We start from the raw sequence: 20096 nt of genomic DNA on the forward strand, positions 1-20096 counted from the left end.
AACCCATAAAAAAACATGTGAGAATAAATATGAGGAATTATTATTTTTTTTTAGTGGAACTATGCCTTTCATAAGGTGACCGTACTGACTGACCTGTTCCGTCTATGGCGTATCCATGACCATATGGACAGAGTTTTTTGTAGTTGGCAGTGGCAGGCAGAGGGCAGAGCTCACACTGATCCCCCCACCCATGACCTCCATTACAGCAGCACTGAGACCTGCTGACAGGAACACGACTGCTGGACGACATCTGACACATGGTGTGCAGAACTTCAGTGAAACAGAAGCCTTTCCTGTAATCTGAGAACCAGACATCAGCACAAATTAATTTACATCATAACAGAGACTTGTATTGTACAAATATTCACATATAGTGCACCAAACAGTGGTGAGTAACATATCCCACACTCCCTTTGAGTACGGAACAAGGGGCAAAAATTATATAGGCATAATGTTAAGTTTTTAGGTTTGAATTTCGTTCATGTCATTATTAACAGGATTACAGGATTTATAGCATTTATGCAGTATTTATCATAGTTCAGCATTTACTAATGCGGTATTATAATACAAAGTTGTGCTTTTAAACATTAGTTATTAATAGCTGCATAGTGAGTTAGCAAAAACTGTGGAGCCAAATCAGTCTCAAAATTAATACATTTATAAAATAAAATTCATACATCTGCAACACAATACACATTTACATTTAGTCATTTAGCAGACGCTTTTATCCAAAGAGACTTACAAATGAGGACAAGGAAGCAATTTACACAACTATAAGAGCAACAATGAATAAGTGCTGTAGGCAAGTTTCAGGTATGTAAAGTGTAAGAAGCAAAACATTAGGAATTTTTTTTTTTCTGTAATACAGTTTGCGGTGGAGCCAGAATGGCAATTGCAGATTAGGAAGGAAAGTGGAGACTAAATAGTTGAGTTTTTAGTCGTTTCTTAAAGACAGCAAGTGACTGCCGTTCTGATGCAGTTAGGGAATTCATTCCACCAACTGGGCAGATTGAATGCGAGAGTTCGAGAAAGTGATTTCTTCCCTCTTTGGGATGGAACCACGAGGCGACGTTCATTCACAGAACACAAGTTTCTGGAAGGCACATAAATCTGCAGAAGTGAGAGCAGATAAGAAGGAGCAAAGCCAGAAGTCGCTTTGTAAGCAAACATCAGAGCTTTGAATTTGATGCAAGCAGCAACTGGCAGCCAGTGCAAACGGATGAGCAGCGGAGTGACATGTTCTCTTTTAGGTTCATTAAAGACTGCAATGTGACTGCAAAAAGATCCAATGAACAGCTGTTGCTGGATGCTGCTGTTGCAATGGAACGTTCTATTAAGTGTGGCCTCTTGGTCAGTCTAAGCTCTTTGGTAATACATAAGTCTAACTCGTAAATTAAAAATGCCTTTCAAAAATACACAAATCTAAATAATTCGATGAAAATATTTATGATTTTTACTTGTGAATTCCCAAACTCTGTATTGTATTTAGGAATTGTTTTTGAATTTATAAATTGGATTTTGTAGATGTGAATTGTGCTTTGCATGTATGAATATTATTTTGTAAATGTATAATTTATTATTATGTATTATCTGGCTCCATAAAAAACTAACAATGGACAACTTTGTATTCATTTACTAATGTTAACATTATGTATAAAACATGTTAAAAATTAATAAATACTGTAATAAATGTATTTTTTATTGTTTGTTCATTTTAGTACATACCATTAACTTTAATGAAAACTTTTCAAGTTCAAAAGGATTGAGAGGTTCAGTGGAAAGTCTTTACACAAGGTCAGAAATAAATTTAAGGAAGACAGCTGGGTAATAAGCATTATTAAAAGAACTTCAAACCAGCACAATAAAATGCGTTGAACCAAAATAATGTCAAAACAATATAAACTAAGTTTCTTTAAGTTAAGTTTCTCAAACTTTCATTCCTCATCATATCTTGCTGAGAGGAATAAAAATGTATATACCTTAATGTAAAAAAATATAATATTATTTTGACCCACATTTATTTTAGCTCTCCAAAGCTTATGTAAAGATGGTAGGTAATTTCAAACTTATAAATCTCTTAGTACTTCGTAATCACATGTAATACATACTGCATATAATATTCACAGTACATAATATATACAGGTACAATACTGTATGTACAAAATATAAAACATAAACTTCCTATTAAAAATAACTAAAAGGTTACAATCTCTTTCCTTTTAAAACTCAAACTAAATTTTGAAAAGTGCAAAACATTACAAACTACTGATGAAATCTTGAGTGGGCTGATGGTTAAACTGAAAGTTGGAGGCCGGAGATCATTTGTTCTTATGTTGTATTAATGTTTGTTGCATCAACTGAGGCTAAAAATATACCATCATTAAATCATCATGTGTAATACATGAATGAACTACTGAAGTAATTTAAAAGATTTTAACAGTTAGGTAGACAGTTGTAATATTTAATTTGCAACAGTCTCATAGCTCTAAAAGGGATTATTAGATAATAGTTTTACAAAAGAGATACAGTTAATGTTTTTTTTTCCAACAAGGGATATATTATTCATTTGCATGCCTTCAATTCGAGCACTGCAATTACATTTAGAGAGAAAAAAAAACTCAAGAGTTTTACCAAGACATTGTGTGGCTGACGAGTCCGTTTTGAACCCAACACCACATTCACAAGTGTAGCTGCCAACAGTGTTCACACAACGGCCATTTTCACAAACACCAGGCTGAGTCAAGCATTCATTTTCATCTGTAAGGAGAAAAAGATTTACACAAAACACGTAGACCATTAAAAGAGATGTTCTTTTCCAGTCTACTGTGAACCAAGTCTAGTTCGTTAACCCTGCCATTTCTATGCCCCAAAAACTAATTACATTCCTAATAACACTGTAAAGTAATGCTCTTTAGACCCCTAATCGTTTAGCATATACTGTACACAGTAATTGTGTTCTGTGTTTATTGTGTGGAACTTTGTTATCATGACTAATTATTTGCTTACTAATGCAACTGTTAAGTAAGTAAAAAAAACAAATAAACAAGCAAACATACAAACAAACAAACAAACAAACAAACAAACAAATAAATAAATAAATAAATAAGGGAAAGAAAAACATATAGCTGGTCAGTTTAAGATAGGCTATTCCATAAAAAACACTTTTGCAGGCTCAAAACAATAGTGTCATATCTAAATAAAATAGCCTAAGCTATATAGAAATCATTTAAAGAATTACAAATATTGTATATAATAAAATCACATTAAACTAAAAAAACTATTTAAAACAAACAAAAGCTATAACAATTTTTGTATACATAAATTAAACCGCATCAAGCCATTAAACTTTCATTTTACAAAGGCTTATCTGAAAAAAACAACAACAAACAACAAAGGAGTTTTGAAATATTTTTTATAAAGTATTTGGATACGTTAATATTAATCAAATCGTGCAAACAGAGCATTTTTTGGGTGAGTGAAACCAGAAACTACCTTCGTTTCATCCAGTCCTGCGCAGTGCTGCTTTATAAACGCATTGGGGAAAACTGTACGTAAAAAATGTCCTAAAATAAATGTTTATGTTTTATGTGACGTGGAAAATTTAAAAATGAAATTGTAAATTCATTCATTTATTCATTTTCTTGTCGGCTTAGTCCCTTTATTAATCCGGGATTCGCCACAGCGGAATGAACCACCAACTTATCCAGCATGTTTTTACGCAGCAGATGCCCTTGCAGCCGCAACCCATCTCTAGGAAGTGATATTGTAAATGTAGACCTTTATTAGTGGATATATAGCTGCTGAGCGCAACAAAATAGGCTATATTTCATTACTTGCTCTTATGTCCTAAAACAACACTTTCCTATACTTAAGATAACTGAATATGCAACAACCTTAAATTATTCTGGTAAATAATTAATAAAGGGGAATTACCTATTAAGTGTCATATAGCCTAGGAAAAAAATTATATGTTTTAGGTCTCTAAAACGAGAAGGTTATAAACTACATTTTATACAGAGTTATTACAGGAGAATTTCTGTGGTTTTTATATTATGGGTAGTTTGCTGCTGGGTCATCCCTCTGTTATTGGCGAGACCACTTGATGCACAATGCCAACAGTCAGTCGGCGAGTAAACAAATATAATGAATTAAAATACACAGGCCTGTCCGTATAGACATATAACGTCATTTTAATAATTTCGTGATGATGCGATTGTGTGTTTTATCTGCCTGCCTGATTCCCACTGAAGTGGGCGGGTTGTGTGACTTTTGATTTGGGGGATGGTCTGGGGACGGGGTTTGCATGACGCGCTGCGAGATACTAGCCCAAAAGTGGAAACGCGACATGATTTCGGCCTCACTGCTCGACCTCCCGGGTGATTGGCCCAGCCTGGCCCGATAAAACCCCTGGCTTGCACTGGCCTGACAGTGGAAATGCGGCTAATGATACCAAACACAACACCTGGGCAACGAAGTAGTGGCTTCGTAAGAAGCATTTCAAGGTCCTGGAGTGGCCTAGTCTCCAGATCTCAACCCCTTAGAAAATCTTTGGAGGGAGTTGAAAGCCTGTTGCCCAATCTGCATAGAGGAATGGGCCAAAATATCAGCAAGAGTGTGTGAAAATCTTGTGAAGACTCACAAAAAATGTCTGACCTCTGTTAATGCCAACAAAGTATTGAGATGAAAATTTGTTATTGACCAAATTGCAAATAAATTCATTAAAAATCCCACAATGTGATTTTGTCTCTAATAGAGGTATGCATTTGATGAAAATTACAGGCCTCTCTCATCTTTTTAAGTGGAAGAACTTACACAATTGGAGACACAATACTTTTTTGCACCACTGTACCTTCTCCATAAAACTTCCATTCAGAGGTCACTCAGGCCAGAACACTGAACCATTTCATTGCCATGTACTGTGCTAAAATCAGTCACACACTAATGCATTAAAATAGGATTTCACAATTTCATTAGTGTCCACCCATCTGCAGTGTGTATGATTAGGATTTGCATGTCTGAATTCATAACGTACTCAAACTGATTTTAAACTGTGTATTTGTTGAATTCTGTGTATTAAAAACAAATGCTCTTTGTGTTCAAGACAAGTTTGTGGTTGTTCTCCATTTCTTTCACTTTTTCAGATAAAGAAAAATGCAATTTGGTAAACATATGATTGTGTGCATGAAATTAGACTTGTTTTTTTTTGTTGCTTTTTGCGCCTTGTTCACAAAGTTTACTGAGTTCACCACACAGATACAGCTGTCAATAAACTGATTTTTTATTTATTTTCGCTTTGGCGACCCCTGATAAATAAGGGACTAAGCCTAAGAAAAATGAATCAAAGAAAATTGTTCATACTTACAGTAGTTCACGTTCATAAATACAACAACTAACATGAACTAATGGACAAATATTTTAAAGTGTTACCAGTATTTCTCTATTAGTATCTTTTCTCTATTAGTATCAGTTAAAAAAATAAATTTTACCTTGACAGGCCTCATCACTCATCCTGCGGATCATACCGGCCGGACAAACACACATAAATGTGCCAATTAGGTTGCTACATTCCATTCCTCTGGAGTCACAGTTATGAAGATCTTCTGCACACTCGTCCACATCTGTACATAAAGGAGATCCCATAGTTTCAGTAGGTTTCATGAAGTCAGATTTAAACTTTTATGAATGAAATTTCAGACTCATATGAGGCTAAACACTAAAGATTTTCTAGTAGCCCATTTAAAAAGGTAATTCATTCATTTTAAATAATGTGTTGCTATATGTTCTACACATGGCCGGCATTATGGGCACAGGCCGTGAGCACTTGGGGGCACTTTGGTGTGGGGTATGGTTGATTTTAGAGAGTCTATTTAGGCTAAGTGAAAATAGCGTATAAGCTAGTTAAGTGATTCACGACCACCACTGTTTGATTGACAGAGACAGACGCGACTCAATCATAAACCTGGTTCAAATTCAGCGTCTGATGAACACGTTGTTCTTTTTTCCTCACAACACATCAGATTTTGCCTTCTCTTCATCACGAGGAAGACAAGTAGGAATCATTAATAAGTGTGTATTATGGAAGACTCAGATTCATAGAACTAGATTGGAGAAGTGTTACATCCAAATCATGCATTATAAGTTTGTGGAAGTTATACATTAAAAATAACCTTTAATAAATATATTTTAGTACTGCTTCGGTGAACTTAAATAAGTATATTTAAATCCATTAATTTTTACTAGTTTTATTAGCATTTTTTTTTTCAAAGTTAAATCTTTGTAGACTTGAAATGCATGTACTGTATATCATTTATTTAAAAAATGCAAGCAATTCATTATAGGTTAATATTATTTAAAAACTATTATATTAATCTTATTTTTTTATTCAACTTTAGGGGTGCGGCCGGGTAGGAGCCTACAAGACATTGTACCCAGGGGCCTTTGAATTCTTAATCCGGGCCTGCCTATACATAATGTTTCTTTAAAAAAATCTTTAAAAAAACTATAATAAACTAAATGGATGTACAACAGTTTGTCCAGGTCAGTGTCCCCACCAGGTAGCTATAAATACATTATTTTATTCTAATGTCATTGCGAGGAAGATGAACTATATTGGTTAAAATTGTAACTTTTGTTAAAAAATCTACTGAGATGGATTGTTGGCAACTGGAGGGGTGTTGGCTCAATTTGGTAGCTTTACCCAGAGATAGGAAAATTAAGTCTTGATTTAAGACCTACAACACAATATCTAAGTGCATTTAAGACTTTTAAAGGCCTTAAACTTTTTTTGTTTCTGCAATTTAAAACCTTAAAGAGCCCTGTGGACAACAATTCTATTAAAACCTACATTTACCTATACTGTGATCTGTGTAAGTTTAGAAAAGTTATATTGTTAAAATCATTGATTATTAATGATATTTCATACCTTGACACATGCGTCCATCCTCTCTCAGTGTGTAACCAGATGGACAGCTGCATTCATAACTCCCGAAAGTGTTGATGCAGCGAAATGCACAGAGCAGAGGATTCTGACCACATTCGTTCACATCTGGACGATCAAAAATAATACACAGTCAGTCAAAGATAGAGTTGGAATGGTGCTAAATCAGACAGATAAATGACAGATAAAAATCAGCTATCATGTGCAATAATTATAAATTGACTTACTTTGAATCGTTTATTTGTTTGCTACATTTAAATTATATTTATTTCATAGAGGCTTTCAACAGAAAATATTGATACTGAAAGGGTTAGTTCACCCAAATATAAACATTTTGTTAGCAAGTACTCTAATGTTGTTTCAATCCCCTGAGACATTTGTTCATCTTTAGAACACAAATTAAGATATTTAGATGAAATTAGGAAACAAATATATTCTCAAAACATTCCATGTGACTTCCGTGATAATGCAGTTTTGCAAGAACATATTTGTGTGACAAAATCAATGTTTTCTATTCCACGTCAGGTCAGGGTACACGTATACTACGACCAATACCACGTATTTGCCATTAGAGTCAGCAGTGCAACACAAGAGTCATATTGCCCGTAGTAAACACAGACCCTGACCTGATGTGGAAGACAATGGCAAAAATAAATTTAGTTTTTGCCACAAAAAGTTGAATGACTGACAGTTTGACAATATTTAAAAAATAAATAAATAAATAAATACACATTACATTGCATTACATTTTTGGTTTCTTTTCTGGATTTTTTACATCTTGGGACCTTTGCTGGGTATCACTTAAGTTTAGATTACAATTCACTGTAGTAACAAGCCATTAAACTAACACTACTAGCTTAATAAACTACTAATTAGCTGTTAAATAGGTAGTAATGTAGAAGTTGGGTTTAGGATTTTTGGTAGGATTAGGGATGCAGAATAAGATCATACTTTATAACTACTAATGAACAGTTATTATCTTAATAATAGCCAAGTAATAAGCCAGTTAACTGAATTAATGATTCACTGAATTTACATTTTGTAAGCTAAGTGGTTGCAAACAATTTTTATGGGCTGAATTTAAACAAACAAATTCAGTTGAAAATTACTAAATTTAATTTGTTTAAATTCAGCCCAAATAAATTGTTTGCAACCACTTACCTTCAAAAAAAAAAAAATTAAACCCAGGCTTATTACTGATACGTACCCCTGTATAAAATTCTGGACAGCGTGAAATACATCTTAAGAGGTACGTCTTTTTTGCAGTTTTTTTTGTTTTCGCGAGTCCACCAGAGGCTGCTGTGTACGCTTTTTTGGACCTCAAGTTTCTCTCACGAATGCCATTCGCATTTGCTCTTCTTACTTAAATCCACCAAAGGCCGCTGTCGACCAACTGACACTGACTGACTGACCGATAACCCCACACACTCCCTCCCTAAACCCAACCGATAGTGTTTTCAAAAGAAATCCAGAAAAAAGTCCCTCAAAAGTTTTCAAAAGTCCTCTCAGCCGCCTAATCTTACCACGTTTTCAGATGTAATCACGTTCTCGCTGTTTTTTTACATGTTTTTATTTAAGTTTTTGTCTTTTTTTGTTTTACCTGCTTTCTGGAACTGTTCTTCACTGGACTCGAACCCTGTCGTCACAGTCAACTCCTTTTTGCCCCTCAAGTCCGCCAACAATCAGTTGAAGTCAGAATGATTAGCCCCCCTTTGAATTTATTTTTCTTTTTAAAATATTTCCCAAATGATGCTTAACAGAGCAAAGAAATGTCAAAGAAAAGTATGTCTAATCATTTTTTTTTCTTCTGGAGAAAGTCTTATTTGTTTTATTTTGGGTAGAATAAAAGCAGTTTTTTAAATTTTTTATAAACCATTTTAAGGTCTAAATTATTAGCCCCTTAAGCTATATATTTTTACAATAGTCTACAGAACAAACCATCGTTATATAATAACTTGCCTAATTACCCTAACCTGCCTAGTTAACCTAATTAACCTAGTTAAGCCTATAAATGTCACTTTAAGCTGTATAGAAGTGTCTTGAAAAGCATCTAGTAAAATATCATGTATTGTCATGGCAAAGATAAAATAAATCAGTTATTAGAAATGAGTTATTAAAACTATTATGTTTGGAAATGTGTTAAAAAAATCTCTCTGTAAACAGAAAAAAAAAATAAACGGTGGGCTAATAATTCTGACTTTAACTGTATATGTCGAGCTACTGGGCAAATCTGGTAACAGCTTAAAAGCTGTCCACATGGAGGTAAGCGGTCAGCTGGTCGCGCAAAAAGAAACTGAAGCCATCGGCAGCATCGTACCATCCAGTAGTGTTTGTTTTAAAGACAAAATAGAGCCATAATTAGCTCTGGCTACATAATTCGCACTCTCCAGAAATGTATACGGGGGTACATTTCCACATCTGTCTGTGTTAATTTTTTTCTTTGTAAATTCAGTGTTGTTAATGGCATGAATTGTGACCTAAACTAAAGTGTAACCCCATTGCTGTCTACATAAGCACTGGGGTTTCATCTAAAATATCTTATGTTTTGTTTTGTTCTGAAAAACAATGTCACACACAAGCTTTTTTTAGTGCATCTGAAGGTTTTTAAATAAAGCAGTCGCATCAGATGTTTTTGTCAGTTGACCTTCACAGCTCATCATCGGTCCAGGCTCAAATCCTTCTTCACACAAACACTCAAATGCCCCGATTACATTGGAGCACGTGCCGTTTCCACATGGGTTTCTCACTGAACATTCATCGATATCTGTAAAAACAGAGAGATCAAAAAACTGGCTGAACAAAAGATCGTCCTTCAACAGTCACTAAATCAGTTGTGAAATAATTAGCACTTCCTAACGCTATTCTGCTAACTGCTTGTATCGAATACGTGCCACAATAATGAATTTCTGTTATCTGACTTTTATTATCTGACTGTTCATCCTTGTAAAGCGACTTAGATACAATGTACATTATATAAAGCCCTACTACAGTATATACAAAATAAAGGTGACTTGTCAAAACACAATGGCTCAATGGGCTAATAAAATGTCAGGCTTATATCAGTGGAGAAACAAGCTCCTGAGCACTATGAAGAGATCTAAATACTGTCAGTCATTTGCACACAAAAAGTGAGTCATTCGGTTACAAATAAGTATATAAATATAGTAGTTGCTGATTTCTGGAGAGCAGAATTTCAGCATTATGCAAATAAGAAGTGGCATGATGCAGGCAGTACCTACCAATACTATAGTGTATATATACCGTATACACACGTGACGCACACACACACGCACACACACACACGCACGCACGCACACACACACACACACACACCTCGTCACCTTGGAATTATAAGGTTCTATCTGCGTTCTAAATGATTTTGAGATATTGAGCTTCAAAGTATTTGTAACACTTCTCTTTCATACATTAACATGACAGAGGCACTATGTACTCTAAAGGTAAATTAGAAAAATTCTCTTATATTTGCAAATTGGGGTAAAATGCAGGGCAAATGCAGATAGAACCTTCCAATTATAAAGGAAGGTATATTAAGTAAATTTCCGCTTGAAGTTATAAGGTTCTATCATTCATTGAAGTATTAGTTTTAAAGAAATACAATCACAAAAATATAAACTGGTGTTGTAACAATATGTTATATGCTTGAGAAAGTTAATTTTTTGCTTTCTATAACATTTATCATACAAGGCTTTGCTAAACATTTTATCCAGTGCACATGTTATTTTTATGTAATTAATATGGTAATATTTATTGAATGATATGATTTAAATTAATTATTGGGTTAAATTTATCGAACTAACTTTATTGAAATGTCCCATGAATTAAATTAAGTACAGTATTTGTGGTTATTAATTAATTATTAATTAATTCTTTGTAATTAGTGACCAATAATTGATTAATATCAAATTTGAAGACTTTCAAAGAAAACAAATAAAGAGCAAATGAGTTTAATAAACACTAAAAAATGTTTCCCTAAATATATATATACACAATTAAAAATATTTCACATTTATTATATACATTTTTTAAATAACTAAATGAACATTTCATCTTGATGTCAAAAAAAGCTTGTAAAACTTCACATTTGCACACACCTTTTCAGTTTCAGGTTTTTTCTCAATTTTGCGTGGTGCGGCATTTAGTCAACTCTGAACTTTTGGTGAAAAAACCTTTAACAGCCAAGTTAGAGTTTGACTTTGTCGATAAAACCTTTTGTGTTTTTTAAAATAAAAAGTCCTAAAATGTAAACAACTTATACAAAAACTTAATTTAAATAAGTTGTCATTTAATAAGAATATGTGAATAACTCAATTTTGAAAAAATGTCAGATAGAACAGTTGAGGTTAGAATTTTTAGCCCCCCCAATCCCCCCCCCCATTCTCAGAAAAACTCATTCCTAAAACTGATTTATTTTATCTTTTACATGAAGACAGTAAATAATATTTGACTAGTTTTTTTTTTAGACAATTATATACAGCTTAAAGTGACATTTATAGGCTTAACAAGTTTAATTAAGTTAACTAGGCAAGTTAAGGTAATTAGGCAAGTTTTTGCATACCAATTGTTTGTTCTATAGGCTATCGAAAAATATATAGCTTAAAGGGGCTAATAACTTTCACCTTAAAATGGTGTTTAAAAAATTTAAAACTGCTTTTATTCCAGCCAAAATAAAACAAAAACTTTCTCAAGAAGAAAAAAATATTATCAAACATACTGTGAAAATTTCCTTGCTCTGTTAAACATCATTTATGAAATATTTAAAAAAGAGAAATAAAATTCAAAGGGGGGCTAATAATTCTGACTTTAACTGTATATATGTATGTATTTTTGCATGACACTCTACACTAACAATGCTTAAACCACTGCCAGTCACAACGTGTCAGTCATGTTGATATATAAACATATATGTATTCACTACTATGGTGATATTTTTCATCTGTGGAAGATAAAAGAAGATAGTATGAATGTTGTTTTTAACCACGTTTTTGTGATTATCCATGAATATCCACACAACAAATATACCCTAAATGGCTCCATTATTATTTCTTATCTCATCACATTAAATTATAAATTACATAAAGCACATACAAATACCATAAAAAAATTAAATAGTTAAACTAGTTGATTAATATGTTGGTCATTTTGAATTATTATCAAAAAATAGTTAAACATTATATTTTCAGGAACTTGTGCCTCATCTTACACTCTTTCATGCTGGAACTTGTTAAAATTTTGTGAAAAGTAATGCCATTTCAGACAATGCAACACAGACAAACGCTGTAAGGTCACTATTGCTGTTTTGGTAATATCTATGTTTGTTACAGCCAACGTTTAAGTATCTTTTTTTTAGACTGATACAACTTGAGTCTGAGTAAATAATTTTTAAAAAGTTCTTGAACAAAATATTTTGTATACAGTACATCCAAACAAAAGTACTTTTGAAGTTACAAATAGGTTTTTTTGAACTTTTCTTTTTGTTTGTATTCTTACCATCACAATGTGTTCCTGTGTAGTCAAGAGTGTACCCTGCTGGACACTCACAGCGAAAGGAACCATCCATGTTGATGCAGCGTCCGTTTACACAGATCTCTGGATTCTCCACACACTCGTTTAAATCTGAAAAACAGTGATACAGCGTGTGACATTTCTGCATGCTAAATCTGTACAGCTCCAATTTGAGGACTAAGTATTTAAAATACGAAAAAAGATAGTTTACCCTAGTATTTTTAATAGATTTTCTGCGCTCGCCTGCTAATCCTAATGGTGCTGGCAGTTACACGGTCCTTCATCTTGTTTTAAGTCTGAACTAGAGCCCTGCACGGGCCTTAAATCTAAGCCCTAAAGCCTGGCCCTGGCCCGAGATGCACAGGCTGTAGCCCAGCCTTTGTCCAACAGCTCATCAAAATGTTTGTCCCGAGCCGATCCGAAGCCCGTTTTTTTCCCTGCCAAACAGTTTATATTGTTACAACCATTAAAATAGATCAGATTTGTATTTAATAGAAAATGGATCTTTTTTTTTTCAGAATAATTTAGAGAAATGTTTGTTTTTTAAATGAAAGATTTAGTTTAAGTGACATTGATATTCAAGCAGTATGTTGTCCACAGTGTGTTTACTGAATTTAACCCAGTGGCACCAGCAGCCGTACGGTTATACACACTGCGCGTACCTACCATAAGAGGGCGCGAATTAATGCAACTTTTTTATTTATTTATTTATTTATTTATTTATTACATAATTTAAATTGATTATTAAACAGTATACACTACGATATATTGGCAAAGCATAAAAAATAATAAGAATAAATAAAGGTGTGCGTTTGTGTGTTTTTTTTTCTTTTCTTTTTTTATTGAACATTTTGATTTTGAACAAAGCCCGAGATCCACCCAACAAAATATGTCAAATAAAATAAAAACAGTAATACTGTACTAATAAGTACAAAATCAGGATTGAACATAAATGATACAGTCTCTCTCATATTTGACCAAAATTGTACAGTTTTTTTACAGGCTCCATTTATTTTGGCAGTGGTGTATTCCAGACTAATAATGTCCAATAAATAAGAGCCTCCAGGATAGAACGGTTGGAGCAGATGGATCCAGCCATAGTTTCAGGATTGTTTCTTTTGCAGTAAAAAAAGTCCTTTTTTTGTCAGTCCCTGACAGAGTCCTTTTTTGGTTGATGGATAAGGAGAGGGATGAATCGTCCAGCATAAGAAAAAACAATGGGTCGCATTGGATCTGAGTTTCCATTAGTTCTGATAAAAAGTCTCGTACCTTGGTCCAGAATAGTGCAATTTGGGGACATCCCCAGAACATATGTATATAAGTATCTTGTGTAGAGTTGTTGCATAAGTGACAAAAGGGGTCTGATTAGCGTTTGTGTGTTTTAAAGTGTGCATGTATTTGCATGGTAGGAGATGGGTAAAAAAATCTATTGGCTTTAGTTTTGCTGGCGTTTTTTTCGCTCACTAAAACTTACAATTCAGATAGCTATTGTTTAAAACAAGGTTAAAAATGAGTAAATGCTCTTTAAAACAGCTAAACTTTATTGAAACATTTACAAATATTTATCCCACATGAGGTGGAAACTGCAGTATCATCAGCATCAGAGCCGGGGGAACTCCAGGCTCAGCCCGTGTCTGTTTCATCAGAGAATTCAGATCTGCCTGCTGCGCAGCCTCCTCGCATGGAACCGCTACCATTCAAGGTGTTCTAAACTGTTTTAATTTCATTTACGATAGATTATTATTTTATTTGACAAACCAGTTGGTGTTTTGCGCTGAAGCATATAGCGGATTTGTTTTGATGCACTTTACCACAAATGTTATTTGTTCTTCTATTTTATCTAGTAGATAACTGACTAACAAAAATATATAATAAAACTAAGAGGCAAACTATCTGAAATTTGTTTTAAAAAGAATTTTTTTCGAAGAAATATTCTTCTTATTCTTTGGCCTTAGTCCCGTATGATTGTGGGGTCGGCTCTTTGGAACAAGCCATTTTAGACTTTTTTTTACACATTCCGGCCGGCCTGTCTAATGGGCTTGTCACCCTCATACACTACAGACAATTTAGCCCACCCAATTCACCTGCAGCATGTCTTTGGACTGTGGGGGAAACCGGTTCTAAGAAATATTACGAATTATAAAATTTTATTAATACGAATTATATTTTTGTTTGAGACCATCCACAACTGTACAGGTGGATGATTGTTTGGTCAATGGAAATTAGGGATTTAATTAATGCTTCACTACCACAATCCTCTGTCATATATTTGCTATTTTTTTGATATGTCATAATTTTATGAAATATGATTTTTCCTTGGTGCTGATGTGCTTTTATTACATTTAGATTTTAAACAAACAATATTAATAAGAAGACATATACTAGTCTTATAAGAATACAGCATTTCTGTATTTATTAACTGCTTACTAATGTCTGTTAATTTAGTTAATACTTAACATATAATGAATTACCATTTGCTCATTCCTAATAAATGATTCAGAATTACCAAATGTTACCAAAAAAATTTTTTTAATTACCAGTAATTAACAGGGTTTTCTATTTATTTACAGTTGTTATATTTGCATTGCAGGATCTTGATCTCTGCTCTATCAACTGTTGATGTTAAAAAAACATTTTAACAAAGTGACTTTAATTGACATTTTAGTAGTTTAAAATAATATAATGTATAAGAAATAATAGAAAAATAAGTCACTTAATTACAACACCAACCAAAACAATAAATCACTTCTTGTTTTTAAAAGTCACTTTTTCAAGGGTAAAAGTTGTTGAAAAAAAAATCAAGGTCCCACAATGGAATTCAAAACATAAAAAAATTAAAAGAAATAAAAACAATCTAAAAACAATCACAAAATACAAACAACAGATATTTTTTTACAGTGTAGGACCTTTAGTCAACGTCTCTGTAAACTGTAAGTTCACTCATGTAAATTCTGTTAATTCAATAAAATAATGATGAATTAAATATGGCATCTAACCTGAATATGTTTAATAGAACCTAAAAGTGTTGTCCACAGTATTGCCTTTACCTACACGTGTGTCCCCAACACCAGGAATGATCCCATGACCAAATGGGCACAGATCCTGAAATGCTGCTGAAAACACAAAATAAGAGACTGTGACTATGATTTTAGGTTTGGTGTTGTGGTGGTATATTTGATGGTCATGGAGATCTCTGGTACCATCATGTTCTTTAGGGCACAGCTCACACGGGTCGCCCCAGCCCTCCTTTGCCATGATACTACAGCAGCACTTGGCTTTGGTGGTGTTAAACGCCTGCGGGACAGAGCACTTGCTGTTCTCAAAGCGTGTGAAACAGAAGCTCTCTCTGGTGTCTATAACACAACAAACAGCAGACATATTGTTACGTGGGGACATATTTCATTACTTAAAGGGCATATGAATATGAAGATTATATGCATGCTTATGACAACTGTCATAAAGTATCATCCGATCAGTTATGTCCTTTTAAATGTAAAGGTGACATTGTTCGAGATGTCTTTGTTATGACAACTTGACATAACCAAATACATCATAGCCTATATTTGTCTTTGCCATGTCAATCTGATATTACCAATACACCATAACTTGTCATAAATCTGGCATAAACATCATTGTCACAAAGCCATTAAAATCGTGTTGTGTAAATTTTTTATTATATATATATATATAATATAATATAATAGGCCAACTATCCTATATAATAGGATATATTTTATAATTACAATTGCCTCATGACAATCATGTTTAGGATAGATTGGTGATAAGTTTTGTTGTCTTAATAATGTCAAGTTATGTTGAATTTTCATAACAAAGACATCTCAAACAATGCCACATAACTGAGCAAATCACACTTCATGACAATTGTCAAAAGCATGATGAAAGTATCATGTGTCGTAAAATATCTTACGAACACCCACTTCAAGTAAAGTGTTCCCTTTATTACTACTAATTTTAGGTCCCAGACATATTTTCCCGTTTAAATGTAGTAAGAGTGTGGGATGAATGTGATGAATTACCATAACATCTGCGCTTATCTTCTGACAGCACAAATCCTGGTTTACACACACACTCAAAGCTGCCCAGACTGTTGAAGCAGGTCCCATATGTGCAGATCCCAGGCTCCTCCGAACACTCGTTTACATCTGAAACACACATATGTGTACATACCCATACTTCATTTCAATAAGCTCCTGTAATCATACTTTTATGTTCTTCTAAACTGCACAAAAAGATAACGAAGAGTCACAATGCATATGAATTGTGCACTATATTCAGCATATTGTATTTTCAAGTATTCAAGAACAGATTTCAATTCACTGTATATTAAATTCACAGACATTTCTGTCCCCTCAAATCAAAACCAAAAAAGGTGATGATGGAAGAATCATTCAGATCAGTTTTGCTGGTCAACCAGAAAACAAGCTATTTTAAAGATAGAAAGGATGCCAAGTTTTAAAGTGAATCTTGACCTGTTCTCAAATAAGTTTTTTTATGCTTTTTCTTACCTTATTTTACAGTGTTTTTTCAATTTGTAGCTCAAACTTATTCAAATTCATACAAAATCTAAATGGCATGAAGATGTATTCTTTTAAAATAAATTCAACACTCTTTTAATCAAATTTTGAAATTTACATTTAATAATAAAGCAAGGGCTCTCCTTACGAAAACAGTGTATACTATTGCAGTAGTGTTCTTCTTTTAAACTAAAACTAAGAAAGTATACTTTCAGTCTACTTTTGTGCTTTAGTTTAATTTATTTAATTTTTGGAAAAATAAGTTTATTCAAGAGAACTATTAGCAGGGCTGGATTAACATAGGGCTAGGTGAGGCTGAAGCCCCAGGGCCCACGGAAGAATGGGGCTGTTGATTGACTGAATAATTAATTTGCGTTATGACGATGAAAACGCCTTTTTGCAATATGCTTTCTCTCGTCATAATGTGAAGTATTCCCTTAGGTTCGCTGCTGCTGTTCAAAAACATTGATGCTGGTGCTAAACTGGGGCTCAGAATAATAAATAGCCCCTTTTAGTCATTCATACGGGTGATCAGATGTCTTAATTTTTCCCACGACAGTCCCTTATTTCGGTAGGCTAACCAAGTAAAACAAAAAATAAAATTCAAACAGTCCCCATCATTGATTGACTTTTACATGTAGTAACAGAAGCTGGGACAGGCGGATACATGCTGAATGGACTCATAACTGAAGTGCAGTCTCGCCTGCGCTATGGTTACAGCTGGACTCAACAAACATGTGAAGTTTGCATGTTCTCCCTGCATTTGCATGGGTTTCCTCCGGGTGCACCGGTTTCCCTCACAGTCCAAAGACATGTGGTACAGGTGAATTGGGTTGGCTAAATTGTCTGTAGTGTATGAGTGTCTGTGTGAATGAGTGTGTGTGGATGTTTCCCAGAGATGGGTTGCGGCTGGAAGAGCATCCGCTGCGTAAAAACGTGCTGGATAAGTTGGCGATTCATTCCGCTGTGGCGACCCCGGATTAATAAAAGGACTAAGCCAACAAGAAAATGAATGAATGAATATTTGACTGCTAGACTTCTCCATGATTGAGGGAGGGGGATACATTTGCGCAGATGTAATAAACATCAAACTTTTAATTTTTTTAGACACTCATTATACAAAATATGACAGAAAATGATGTTATATATAATTTATAGGTATAATTTATATTTCTAGGTTTTAATTTGGGGGCCCTCAGATTTCCTGTGGCCCCTAAGTGGCTGCTTATCTTGCTTATTGGTTAAATCTGCCCCTGTACCTACATCAAATGTGTTAACGATTAGCTAACTTTGCTAACTAATCTTAGTTTGGAAGAACTAATTTTTTGGTAGGTATATTCTAATTGCAGATCAAGTAGTGTATATATACAGTATGTGCCAATCTTATAGTATACGTAGTTTTCTTTCAAGTATATGCCTATGAAAGTTTATTATATGCTTGATGAGTTATATTAAAGTGTAGTTTATGTTTTGTGTTACAATCATTACTAATAAATTATGAGTATACTGTATATATAGTATATACATACTATTTCTGAGTAAAAAATAATTTGAATATTAACTTAATATATAGTAACTTTAAAGTGTTCACACCAAACATGCTGGAAGTCCTTTGAGCTTAACAAATGTATCAAAGAAATGTATAATAGTATGATATATAGTAAAGAAAAGTATGACATTCAATGAAAGAATGTGCCCTTTTTTTTACAATTTTTTTTTACCAAAGCTTAATCTTTTGGTTTTATGCTCAGAAACACAAATTTTCGCTACTTAAACCCTGTGCCGAAGCAGAAGCACTTGCAATTTAACGGTGCAAGCAGTGCACTTTCCGTTGCATTGATTTTAAGAGGACTACTGCAGCTCTGATTAGTGATAATTTGGCTTGTTTATCATCCTGATTACTGCTGAAGATACTGAAAAATGTTTGTCTAAGTTGGAACAGTGATTGCCTAGCTGAGGGCCAGAAAACCAGCTTCCCATGCCAGTCCACTAACACTCCTGTTTTGCATTCAGAGAACCAGCAAGCTATGCAAAACTGAGAATGTTCTGGAGTTCATATCATGTTCTTCTAATAAAAATCCCCACAGCATGCATTTGGCCAATTGCTTTATGTATAATTTACACAGGTGTATTCACTATTTTAACTACAAATAATGCATTTACTGAGATGTTATTCACGTTTGAATCATTCTGTTGTGTACTGTGACCTCTTGTTGGGCATCTTAAGCATCACTCTTACCTACGCAGTGATCACTCTGGACAATGTACCCATCAGGACAGACACATCTGAAAGAACCATCCAAATTCAGACAAGTTCCAGGAGCACATATCCCAGGAATGATTGTACACTCATTAACATCTGCATTATACAAAAGACAATAATGATATGGTCAAAGCACTCCAGTCTAACAACATGTATAACTATTAGTGTACATATTATAGTGTAAATATTCATTTTGTTGTATCATTTTACAGCTATTTTACTTCAAACACATAAAAAAGAAAATAAATACATTGTAATATTTGTAACATTTGTCAGACTTCAATCTAATCTTCTAAGTAACAGATAATATGTAACATCAATTACATAATCAAATTCTGTAATTGTGTTTTTATCAGGTTCGTTCATCTGACCCCTTTAGATTAAAAAAAAATTGAAAAGGTCAGGTTTTTCATTCAATATTTCATTCTAAATCAAGAGGATGTGCAATTTAAGAGCATAAATCAGTCCCATTTGTCACCTCTCAAACTGTTGTTGATCATAAAGGAAGATACATTATTATAACACTTTTCTCATCTCCTTTTACCCTGACAAATGTTTATTCTCCCAATTACAATGACTCTTTTATTTAGTATATTTTAATATAATACTTTTATTTTCTCCTTTCTGTTCTCTATTCCTAATATTCATTCACAACTACTTGTAATGGCTGGGGACTTATGCCTCCCGCTCTTGATAGATCATCCATAAATATCCAAAATATTATGCAAAAACAAAATGGTTTGTGTGATGCATTCCGCCACTTACATCTTTCTGAAAAGAAGTATTCATTCTTCTCTCATGTTCATCAAATGTATTCTCGCATTGATTATTTATTTTT

General features: G+C 33.7%; 1 protein-coding gene across 9 annotated transcripts in view; it reads right to left on the reverse strand.

Annotated features, from left to right (window-relative positions):
- Nucleotides 1-20096, reverse strand: part of fbn2a (fibrillin 2a) — a 168160-nt gene that overhangs the window by 19809 nt on the left and 128255 nt on the right. For 4 of the 9 annotated variants that reach the window (XM_073914543.1, XM_073914541.1, XM_073914545.1 and 1 more), the window contains 10 exons: nt 19235-19354; nt 16498-16623; nt 15661-15813; nt 15508-15573; nt 12446-12571; nt 9582-9701; nt 6923-7045; nt 5487-5618; nt 2632-2757; nt 94-300 (listed from right to left, as the gene is read on the reverse strand). In XM_073914543.1, the coding sequence (XP_073770644.1) occupies nt 94-300; nt 2632-2757; nt 5487-5618; nt 6923-7045; nt 9582-9701; nt 12446-12571; nt 15508-15573; nt 15661-15813; nt 16498-16623; nt 19235-19354 (1299 nt within the window). The remainder of the gene's footprint in view (nt 1-93; nt 301-2631; nt 2758-5486; nt 5619-6922; nt 7046-9581; nt 9702-12445; nt 12572-15507; nt 15574-15660; nt 15814-16497; nt 16624-19234; nt 19355-20096) is intronic. The other 5 variants (XR_012386196.1, XR_012386195.1, XM_073914544.1 and 2 more) reach the window with 3 other exon arrangements.

The sequence above is a fragment of the Danio rerio genome, chromosome 10, assembly GCF_049306965.1.
Source record: "Danio rerio strain Tuebingen ecotype United States chromosome 10, GRCz12tu, whole genome shotgun sequence".
NCBI lineage: Eukaryota > Metazoa > Chordata > Actinopteri > Cypriniformes > Danionidae > Danio > Danio rerio.